The sequence below is a fragment of the Pyrus communis genome, chromosome 3, assembly GCF_963583255.1.
Source record: "Pyrus communis chromosome 3, drPyrComm1.1, whole genome shotgun sequence".
NCBI lineage: Eukaryota > Viridiplantae > Streptophyta > Magnoliopsida > Rosales > Rosaceae > Pyrus > Pyrus communis.
The window spans coordinates 24,240,506-24,252,443 of record NC_084805.1 but is presented as its reverse complement, the minus strand read 5'-3'; the positions used below and the strand labels follow the sequence as shown (position 1 = coordinate 24,252,443).

General features: G+C 36.1%; 2 protein-coding genes across 2 annotated transcripts; one reads left to right on the top strand and one right to left on the bottom strand.

Moving 5' to 3' along the window:
* The first annotated feature begins 799 nt into the window (after window positions 1–799).
* On the top strand, window positions 800–7,385 carry LOC137728796 (uncharacterized). The gene is made up of 12 exons (XM_068467562.1): window positions 800–947; window positions 1,046–2,125; window positions 2,469–2,558; window positions 2,698–2,821; window positions 3,133–3,456; window positions 4,367–4,431; window positions 5,062–5,236; window positions 6,000–6,104; window positions 6,182–6,283; window positions 6,367–6,537; window positions 6,814–6,945; window positions 7,031–7,385. Coding segments are annotated over exons 1-12 (2,523 nt in total). The 5' UTR covers window positions 800–945; the 3' UTR covers window positions 7,184–7,385.
* A 2,378-nt stretch (window positions 7,386–9,763) lies between these two features.
* On the bottom strand, window positions 9,764–11,292 carry LOC137730351 (transcription factor JUNGBRUNNEN 1-like). Its single transcript, XM_068469413.1, has 3 exons — window positions 11,065–11,292; window positions 10,573–10,874; window positions 9,764–10,285 (listed from the first exon to the last, which is right to left on the bottom strand). The coding sequence occupies exons 1-3, from the start codon at window positions 11,279–11,281 to the stop codon at window positions 9,887–9,889; spliced, it is 918 nt and encodes a 305-aa protein (XP_068325514.1). The 5' UTR covers window positions 11,282–11,292; the 3' UTR covers window positions 9,764–9,886.
* Window positions 11,293–11,938: the final 646 nt, after the last annotated feature.

Genomic DNA, 11,938 nt, shown 5'->3' with positions numbered 1-11,938 from the left:
AACTAATGCAAAATCTTCACAATTACATTTAACATTTCTTACTATTTAATTTTGTAAACATGATAAAGTCCTAAAAAGTTATGTTTTTCGTTTTCACTTTGCGTAACATTTAAATCATTACTTTACGCAAAGTGAAAACGAAAACATGAATAATTTTTTAGGATGTGCATGGTAACGAAAAAGTTCCTCTTTACACAATACATTTAAAATATATCTTGACAATTACAATGAAAAAAAAAATAACGCAATACACATTTAGGGGCACGTAGCGCCCGTCATGCAAAAATGCGTGCGTGCGGAGAGGCTAATATATTCATAAATGAAACAGACAATAAACTTAAAGTCAAACTGAAAATTATATAATTAAATTAATCTGATCATCCAAAAACGCCTTGGCTTTTTTTTCTTCAGAAGACTACATATTTATACATAATGAGCAGGTGCAAAAAGACTAAGTTAGATGATTGAACATAATAAAAATTGAAAATAATAAGAAATTGTTATGATGGACACAAACACAATTTATAAAATAATCACTTAAGAAATATAAGAATATCTAAAACAACACATCTTTGGGGTGCGTAGCGCCCGTGATGCAAAAATGCCTCTCGCACGCACGTTAGGCTAGTATCATTTATACTACTTCTCTAATAAAGTAAGACATACCAACATCCCAGCCCAGTATGATTCGGCCCATATCAAATTCTAAACAAAACCCTCGTCTTGGCCAAAACCCAATACAAAAAGCCCAAGAGAAAAAACATTTTATTTATTTCTGTAACTCGTCCGAACACTCACCGCCACCGCGGCTCAAGACCCTTAAACCCTGCTCTCTCAACACACTCGATTTCCAGAACCAGACGTCAAAACGGCACCGTCTTTCCTTCTCAAAATTCGACTGAAGAATCTCGTCGTCGGCTCTGCAATTCAAACTTCGTATTGAAGATGTGAGTTCCAATTTACTTTCGCACACTTTCTGTTTGGTTCCCGGGAAAATTTCACTTCGCCTGGTTTCTAACGCACCGCAAGGTTTTTCAATTTTCAGGTCGAGGATTTGCGTCAAGAATTTGCCCAAGCATGTGAAGGAGGACCGGCTCCGGGAGTTCTTCTCGGCGAAAGGAGAGATTACGGACGCGAAGCTGATGCGGACGAAGGAGGGGAAGAGCCGGCAGTTCGCGTTCATCGGGTTCCGGACGGAGAGGGAAGCTCAGGAGGCCATGAAATACTACGACAGGTCGTTTTTAGATACTTGTAGGATTAGCTGTGAGATTGCGAGGAAGGTTGGGGATCCGGAGATTCCGCGGCCGTGGAGCCGGCATTCGAAGAAGAAGGAGGGGGGAGGGGGTGGAGGCGAGGAGAAGAGCAAGAAGAAGGAGGAGCGCGGTGGTGGAGTGAAAAGCCGGAGTCTTGAGGTGAAAGATGAGAGTGGTGATGTTAAGCTTCAGGAGTTTTTGGAGGTGATGCAGCCGAGGGTTAAGTCGAAATTGTGGGCGAACGATGCAGTGGCGGCTCCTGTGGCTGAGAAAATTGGGAAAAGCAAGAAGGAAGGCGAGGAGAAATCAGGAGCTGAGAACATTGGAAAAGCCAAGAAGGATAGTGAGGAGAAATCAGTTCCGGCGGCTATGGAGGAGGTAGAGAAAGGTGTTAAGAAGAATGATAAACGCAATGTAGCTAAGGACGACGTTGTTTCGGATATGGATTACTTCAAAAGCAGAGTGAAGACTGAATGGTCAGATTCCGAAAGCAGTGGCTCAGAGGATAATGATGATGATGGTGATGAGGAGGAGGAGGAGGAGGAGGAGAAAGAGTCTCGAAAAGTCAATGCAAAGGAGCAAATTAGAGTTCACGAAGAAATAGATGGAGAGAAGGGGCCTTCTGAGGATGCTAATGGCCAAGTAATTGACGAGAGCAATCCGTCATCCACTTCGAATGATGAGAATGAAGAAGCTTCCGAGAGTGGTCGTCTTTTTGTTCGTAATCTGCCATTTACAGCAACTGAGGAGGAGCTGGAAGAGGCTTTTAGCAAATTTGGAGATGCACAGGTCCATCTTGTTATTGATAAAGAGACGAATCGTTCCAAGGGATTCGCTTATGTTCTTTACAAGCTTCCAGAATGTGCAGAAAGGTACTCATTTTGCTTCAAAGCTCACATGGTTCAATAAATTAATGATATCATCCATGACAAATATCATGCTATATAAAACTTGTACTTCTCAAGTTTCATACCATGCCTTGATATGCCAAGGCCCAACTTTTCCAAGTTTTGTGTCCTAACAAATTCAAAAGAAGTAGAATTTTGCTAAAGAACCGTTTCAGTTGCCGGTTTATCTAGGTTGAATTTTTTGCGTTCAAGTCTCTTATGTTGGTTATGGTGTTTGAGCGAGTGCATGACGTGTTGGTTTGCTAATTCACGCATGTTTTCTTAATAAATATCATTGTTGATTCGTCTTTCCTCTCTTTTGGTGAAGGGCATTAGAAGCATTAGATGGTTCAATTTTCCAAGGAAGATTGTTGCATGTTATGCCAGCAAGGCAAAAGAATCCAACTGAGAAGCTAGGGTAAGTAGTTATCCTAAATTGCCTGCTTACCTTAATGTCGCTTTTCTAGGGAATTTTATTGTGACTACTCTTTTATTGGGATTTGTTCTGACTTCGTACTTGCACTCTGTGGTTGAATTTGACATTGCTTACCCTATAGGGCTGATGATTCAGCAAGCCAAGCTTCAAAATCTCTTAAGAAACAAAGGGAGGATAAGAGGAAAGCATCTGAAGCTAGTGGTGATACAAGAGCATGGAACAGTTTGTTTATGCACCCTGATACGGTATGTTAAACACAGTTACAAACTCGCAGTATTGTATTAACACACACTTTTTCCAGAAACAGGTGGTATCTGAACATGTTTTGATTTTGAGATTGTTCTACCGCCCTCCATACTTCTCATCATTTTAATAATTTTCACTAGTACATGCAAAACCATAATTGTTTGTTTTTGTCTTGTTTTGACGCTGGTAGGAATAGCATCAACTTTTACTGCCGTGCTTTATTGAGTTACTTTCTTTTTGTTTGATGATGCTTCATTTCTTATTTTTGTTTGACAGTGCTTCATTTCTAATTTTATATCATATTAAATAGGTTGTTGAGAACATAGCTCGGAAGTATGGTGTAAGCAAGGGTGATTTGCTTGACCGAGAAGCTGATGATCTTGCTGTACGGATTGCTTTGGGAGAAACTCAAGTGATTGCAGAGACCAAAAAGTCTCTTACAAATGCTGGTATAAATGTGGAATCTTTAGAGAATTTTGCTTCTGGGAAAACTGATGGTGTTAAAAGAAGCAACCATGTTATACTGGTGAAGAACTTGCCTTATGGTTCTACTGATGGTGAACTGGCGAAGATGTTTGGGAAATTTGGGAATTTGGAAAAAGTCGTTCTCCCACAGACGAAGACATTGGCCTTGGTATGTATTCGTGTGTTCTTTCATCAATGGCTGTTTCTTAATTTTGATTTAGTTTACAGCAGATGTGCATTTGCTAGGTTGATGTTAAAAACATGTTTACTGTGTTTTCATCTTGTATTTAGGTTCTTGTAAATTATTTTCTGGAAATCATGTTCCTGACTGCTAATTAAAAGGCAGTTAGACTCTCTACCTTTCACATTTGAGTTCAGACATCATTGTAATGATTTGCCTTGCGAATGCATAAATTCATCTACTGTTTTGTCAACGGTTTTGTTAATTCCTTGCCCTACCACCTGATATAAAAATTTTGGCGTTCTGATCAAGGTATTGAACCTTTTCTATGTTCTCTAATATAGTTTTATTTAAGAAAAAAAGGGATGAGTGAGATACAAGAAAAACTGTTTTTTGATAGGTATATCAATTTTTAAGTGACCCTACTGTAGATCAGTAGGTGTGAAGTTGTTCACTAATTTGGAGAGTGGAGTTTTTGACTTGTAGTCTGATAGTTTCTGGTAGTTTACTGGAGTGTGGAACAAAGCTTGACGATGGTCATTCAGACTAAGGCAATGAAAGTGTGGAAGTGGCACGGTTCTATGAGTCATTAAGATTTTTTGAAATCTGTTTTGACTGGCCATACTTGGCTTGCGTCCATCCTAGATTAGAAGAGATTAGTTTTGTGATGTCTAAGAAAATTGGACACTTTGCTTTGGGTTTCTCATTAGTTGAGTTTTTCAACTCCTCTTTGACACTGGCTGATCAGATGTCTTATTATGTACTTTTATTCTCTCACTCTTTTGATACTGCAGAGAGGAAGAAACTTCTAGATTACTGATCATATTAGTCTACTATGATGTTGTGTTGTTAAAGAGTGATTCTCTACTAATTCTTTTCTTGAATTATTAATGTTCAGGTTGTTTTTCTTGAACCTGCTGATGCTCGAGCAGCTTTTAAAGGTTTAGCATACAAGCGCTACAAGTAAGTGTTGCAAAATCTTGTATGTAGGATCCATTTTTCATGTTGTATCCTCTTTGTTGGGGGTTTTGTGTGTTTCTGTTTTTTTTTTTTTTTTTTTTGGGGGGGGGCGGGTTGGCTGCTGCCTTCTAATATTCTCATAGTTTTGAAACGAGCTGGCTTTTATTAGCTTCCTTGAGTACAAATAAAAGATACATAGTATAAAAGAGAGTAAAACAGAGATCTATTGACTTTGATGGCTTACTTATTTTTACTTCTCATATCTTTGCCCTTGGGTCAGTGACAGAACGAATTCTCAACAAATTTAAATTAAGTCCCGACGAGTATAAGGCCCAGAACCATGCCCACAAAAATGAAAATTGAAAATTTCCCTTATCCACTTGGTATCTTTATGCATAAGTATATGGGTTTCTTCTGTAGGATATCTGTTGTGGTACATGATCTATTGTATAAAAGCAGTTGCTTATGTAGAAGAATAAAAATTTGTGTAATCTTTGTTGAAAATAGTTGCTTGATCGTCTCATCTGTTGATATGGGCATTTGTACCAATAGCTGCAATAAATTCTTTTTGTAACTCTGTTACTCAGTTATGTCAGACACTAACCATCCTTTTCCCTATGTATAATGATACAGGGATGGTCCTTTATATTTGGAGTGGGCTCCTGGCAATGTTCTTAGTCCAAGTTCAACAACAGAGAGCATTGAAAAGAACAGTGCTGTTGTTGGTGAGCATGATGTCAAAAGGGTTATGTTAGAGCAGTATGTGGGAGGAATAGCAGATGTGGATGCTGATCCAGATAGAGTTGAGGTTGATGTTTGTATGCTTTTCTGTTTTTCTGTAGTTTCATTTCTTCTTCCTCATTTGTCTACACATCTATTCTTATGACAAACAAATTTGGTGTGCCCACATCTTAACTTCCTAAGTGCAGTTAAAGAATGCTCACAATCCTTTGTACACAATTAGTATTGCTAGGAGACCACCATCTATGGCTGGGTTCCAACTGACCCTACTTAAACACCTTCAAGTGTTTATCGATGCGAGCTTATAATGCTGCCGTAGTTGATGGCTGTTGTAGCCATCCATGGAGCCTTTTATATACGTGTATATATATGTTGTATACTGTTAAGTGTATGGTGTATATATGGCTTGTGTAATCTTGTTATTCAATTATTTGATTTTATCATCATCTAATAGGAACCTATGCAAAGCATTGTTTGTGTTACTGCTACAAGACAAAACTCTAGTTTGATGATGAGAAATTCTGCAATTTTAATATTGTGCAATTTATCTTCCGTTTAACTGCCATTTAAAGTTCAATAATGTCAAAATTGTGTATTCTTTAGGCATAACTTTTACCGGTTGACGAAACTTAGTTGATTATTCTGTTAGAGATTAAAGCTGGTAACGTTTGGAGGTTTCCTTATAGCTTTACATTTATGCTGCCATTTCTTGTCTACTAATTTTTACACCTGTGGCTTATTTTTGTTTTCTTTTACATTTTCCTTGTTCTGTTACGTCTTGCCTAGCCAATATAATAATTATTTTGTCTTTGTTGTGTAACATTCTCCAGTCACGATCTCTATATGTCAAGAATCTGAGCTTTAAGACATCAGACGAGAGTTTGAAAAAGCATTTTAGTGGACAAGTGAAGGAGGGAAAACTATTAAGTGTCAAGGTAATAATCAGCTGCCTAGAAGCGGTACTTTTACTTGATATGTTTTCTTGTCTATATCCTCTTTTCTCTATTTGCAGGTAAAGAAACACTTGAAGAATGGGAAGAATGTTTCAATGGGTTTTGGTTTTCTGGAGTTCGATTCTGTGGAGACAGCCACAAATGTTTGCCGGGATTTACAGGTGAAGCCAGAATCTGGTGAAAATTATTGCATTCGGTATACAATTGTGGAAATTCATTGCAATTAATATTTACCATTTTCTAGGGAACTATTTTGGACGGGCATGCTCTTATTTTGCAACTGTGTCATGCCAAGAAAGATGAAGTACCTAAAAAGGTTGACAAGGATATAAGTTCGACAAAATTACTTGTGAAAAATGTAGCTTTTGAGGCCACAGAGAAAGAACTGAGACAGCTATTTAGTCCATTTGGCCAGGTGAGTTACTGAACTTTGATGAGTTACTAGATTCTGGATCGTCTAATATTTTTCGTGCAGATTTTGTGCTTATGACTTGAAGTACGTCATTTCACACCTTGTTTGATTGTATCTACTATAATTCTTAAACAGTAAATTTTAGACAGTTTGTTATCCGTGAACCCTAAGACGATGTTGTTTTAGCCATCACTGTGTTATCCCGTGTCCTTGCTCCCTACGGCAATTTTCTAATGTATTGTCATTCTATAATCGCCTTTAATTTCTTGTTATATGCAGATTAAAAGTTTACGGTTGCCAATGAAGTTTGGACAGCATAGAGGATTTGCATTTGTAGAGTTCATCACAAAGCAAGAGGCCGAAAATGCTCTTAAAGCGCTTTCGAGCACCCATTTGTACGGTCGTCATCTGGTAAGGCATTGAAAGTAATTTAGACATGTGAATCCTCCTTTATAAAGTAGAAATCAGCTGTATGACTAGTTCCTACGAATTCCAGGTTCTGGAGAGAGCAAAGGAAGGTGAGAGCTTGGAAGAACTACGAGCGCGAACAGCTGCTCAGTTCGCAGACGAGCAAAACGGGGTTTCCAGGAAGAGGAAGCACTTGGCCACCTCGGACGAAGGCAAATTCAAATTTGAGAGAATTGAATGAGATTTCAGTTTGGTATGTACCGTCTGCATTAGATGATTATCTGAGTTGTTGTTTTCTTTTGTTTTATGGTATAATTAATTTTAATTTTGTTAGGGTAGCCCCAGTTTTGCTTTGATGGGATCATACAAGTTTTGTGTAAATTAACAAATGCTACTCTGATTGCATAAATGTTCAAATTTAATTGGTCTTTCACCACACCAAAGATGAACACCCTAATTAACGATCGAGTTGTGGAACAATTTACGTCGGGGAAATCCGCTTTCATTTTATGGAATCTTGTTTATTTGCTATGACGAATTTATGTTACGTATTTTCAGCATGCTGTGTGTCTTTTTATTTAATATAGTTAAAACACTTTATTAATTTAAAAAAGATTTACAAAACTAAAACTGATCATTTTGGCCAACTTATTGTCAAATTTTCCCTAAACTATTTTTTCAGCTAATTTACCCCCTAAACTAGTACAGCGACATATTTTACACTAAGGGAGAAGGGAAGTTCGATTAAGCTGTACAATTATTATTATTATTATTTTTTTTTTAGTACAGTGATATATTTTATAATAAGGGAGAAGGGGAATTAGACTAAGCCACACAATAGGCAACCTAATTTGGGATCGAATTCGTCATCCACAAGATTCGAACCTAAGACCTTTTCCTTAAGTGAAGAGGAATATTATTAGACCTAGTACTGAGTGGCACCTTACGTTTAAACTTTTAAACTTAAACAGAAATTCTGTTAAGTCTTAAGAGATATTATCTTAACAAGGAGAGAAAATAATTTAATATTAAGCACCAAGATCCTAATTTTTAAGTTTTCTTTCCACCCACGTAAGCAGTAGCTAACTAGTAATTGATTAATTTTTGGGGTAATTTTCATAGGGGTACCACCTACTAAGTAACTTTAAAATTGTCAAGGCCCTAATAGAAATTAATTTACATAATTTACGGTTAACATATGTCCATATGAAGAAGGTTCCCTTGCATCTAGGTAATGATCCGTTTCTTAAGCATTAAGACCAGGTCCAAGAACAACCCAGCTCTTAATCAATAATCGATTACATAAAGGCTCGTTTGGAAGTGTTTTTAAAATGGTTGAAAATGTTTTTTAGAGAAAATATTTTTGAATTCTATAAGCACTTGGAAGTGCTTTCTGCAAGAAGCACTTCCAAGTACTTTTCCACGATTCACTTGAATTTTTATTAAGGATTGGTTTCAAAAATATTTTCACTAAAAACGTTTTTGCTATTTTAAAAACATTTTCAAATGAGTTTGTCAACTATTTGGTTTCGTGTTAAACTAATGATCATGCCAAGGCTGAATGTGAGCATGTGCTTAAGCGCTTTGATTACAATGGCGATGGCAAGATTTCATTGACTGAGTTCACTGATGCACTCAAAGCAGTCGGCTCTTCTTTGCCGGACCAAGTCCAGCGAATGAAGGAGATCGACAAGGATCGCAATGGCTTCATTTCATTCGAGGAGCTGTTCGATTTCCAACATGCCAACCCTGATTTGATGAAGGAAGTCGTCAAGCGACTGTAACAAAAGAAGATTAATTGTATTATATTTACCCGCCATTTCTTTCACAAAAATTTCTCTCGTACATACAAATCGGTCTTGAAGGCATGGTGATAAAACGTGGTGAGTAAAAAAATGACATATAGCACTACTCAAACTTTTTTTAGACAACTTAATTCAAACTTTAAATATATAATACTCATATGATGAGACTTTTTACTTATCATTCTAGAAGTTCATTAACTTACATATTTATAAGGTTTTTTGGGTTCATTTATATACCACGTCTAGCTTTCATGTGTTATTAGCCATAAATTTTCTTTGTCACCTCCACCATTGTATGATGTTGTCAATTCACTCACATAACCCGTGTATTTATTTTAATAATATTATAGTCCAAGTCTATAAAAATATCAATCTTGTCGTTCATTAATATTAAGACTTTTAATTGTGATCGTCACTTGGTATATTAATCCATTTGTTATAAAATGATTGATATTTTGTGGACATAAGACATATAACTTAAGCATAATACTAATGATACATGATACTGTGATTATAACACGTGATTAGTAACACTACGTTAGGATACATTTTTAGTTGCGTGTGATGTATCTTCCTTTCACATTTTAATTTCCATATACCATTTCTAATGAAATATAGTTTTAAAATAAATATCTCGTGGTTTTGCGGCTGCTGATGAATAAAAGGAGTCAATAGGCTATGTAGATTTTGGCCGCCAAGTAAGATTGAAATTTCATCTAGCTAGAACGAATGTAGTCAAACTAATACAAGATAGTGATCGAGTTGTGCTACAAATCCACACAACTAGTCAAATAATAGATTGCACGTTATCCCATACTATTATTGCTGCTCCCCCTATATCCCAAATCATCAAAAAATTAATAATAATACACATAAACTTTGACTTCAATTACATGTTAATTAATTATTTGTGCCCGCGAGTTTTCATTTATTCTCTGAAGAAACAAGAAGAGGACGCTTATTTTGTCAAACTACTACAATTTCTTTTAATAAATCGACTGATAGAAACTTAAAAGAAGGGAACTGTGATAATATATGTTATTCATGCAGAGAAAAGCATTAACATCAAACAGTGAAAAAAAGGTCCCGCATGCTTTGTGGGCGTGTCTATTGCCCTAACTATGTTACTAGCTACCTAGCTAGCTATAACTAAATAGAAATGATGGATTTAGAACACAGTCGACCATTGGTCTGAGCTCATCCCAGTTTCCGTACGATGTTAACATCTCATATTCATTTGGACTATTCGGAAAGCTTATGTAAGAGTATGGATCGATTACTTCGTCTTTCAAGCTCAGCTGGTCTCGGAAGAACTGGTTCCCTTCATAAATATGATCATTATGGACAAGAGGACTCCTCTCAGATTGATCCTTAGCAGCCAAAGCACCAAAAGTTGTATCTGACTCAGAACTGCATGTTTTAGAACTCGAGTCAGCCACACTTTGTTTGGGATTCAAGGTTGTCTTATGCCAATTTGATGTATACTTTCCACTCGAAGTATTATTGCGCTTCATAATCCGGCAAAGTGTCCAAACTTCCTGCAATCATATGAATATAATTAATTAGTAAACATATAACATCTTTATAGTGAATAACAAAAACTTTTCAATGGACAAAAGCAATTTTCAAGATATTATATTGTTAAAAAATATTTTCTCAATTAGGTCGTTTTCGGTGGTTAAAAAAAATATTATGTCGTTTTAAATGTGTAATCTAATTCAGAGTCTGATAATTAGTGGATGCCAAACATCGAGTAAGAAATGTACAACTAGGAATATTGAATATATAATACTACAAATCGCTATTTAAGATGAATTAATCTTACAGCTTCTTGAGTACTGTTTTTGATGTCAGAGGTATCATTGCTTGAATTAGCTGAAAGACGAAACTCGTGCATCATCCAATCGGTTTTGGTGCCTTTTCCAGCGCTCCCTCTGTAGTAAACTAGGGATTTCTTCAAGCCAATGCAGCTGTGAAAGTCTCCAACCGAATATACAGGTTTATCAATACCAGTGGCTTTCCAAAACCCAGACTTTGTCACCCTATTAGGTCTTATGCTATTTTTGTATTTCTGTCCCCTTCTGCAAAAGAAGTACCACTCCTTGTCCCCAACACTACCGCTAGCTTCTGCATTACCAAATGGAGAAACAAAACTTGAGTAAACACAAAAAATAATACGTAATTTCACTGTACGTACTAATCGATTAATTTTCTGCATGCATGCTTTACTCGCAAGTTGTATCTACATAAAATCATGAACAGATACGTTGGAAACAATTTGAAGTAGTTAGAAACTGAAGGAGATAAAGATGCATACTTGGAAGATCCCAAGGGTCATATTTGTAAATATCGATTTGCTTGATTAGGTCAAAACGAATGGGTTTGTTCTCCACCTTCCTACGAAGGTAAAACCTCACAAGCTCTTCATCAGTAGGATGAAAGCGAAACCCAGGAAGCATATTTGCATCTTGATCCTTATGAATCATGTTATTTGAATCACAAGTACTCATCATCTTCTGATTTACCACCTCCATTTCTCTTTAGCTTCTTTCTCTTGGTGTATTCTGATGATCCATTTATATATTGGAGGATTTATAGCATCCTTCATAGTGTGAAGAGATTGATTTGGTCAAAGTCGCGTGTATTGACTGACAAATATATATTGAAATTGTCACTTTTGGGAGGGAGGCAAAAAAGGTTAATATCATGACTGTCTTTAATTAGGGTCAGATGTTTGGACTTAGAGACAAAGACAATTATAAAAAAATGTGTCGTATTGGATTGAAAATTATTCCTATATTAGAATAATGCTAGAGAAATTAAATTTGTACATAAAATTTTGTAAATTAAATTACATGAAAATTGATGATTGGATTATTACTTAAACGTTGATAAACGTGCTTATTTTTTATTGGTGACACATCATTTAGTTTGCAAAATAAGTCTACAAATTTAATCTTCCTTGCATTACTCCCTTTATTAATAGGCAATTAATAGAGGAACATTTGACTAAATTTACAATTTAAAACAAATTGGGGCAATTATGTAGGAAAAATTGGTATCCGGTTCCTAATTTCTAATGTTCATTGGCTAAAATCTTATCAGTTTTTAGATTTTGATCAAAGTCCCTAGCATTAATATATTAATGAATTATGATGAGTAGATTTTATATTATTTTGGTTAATATTTTG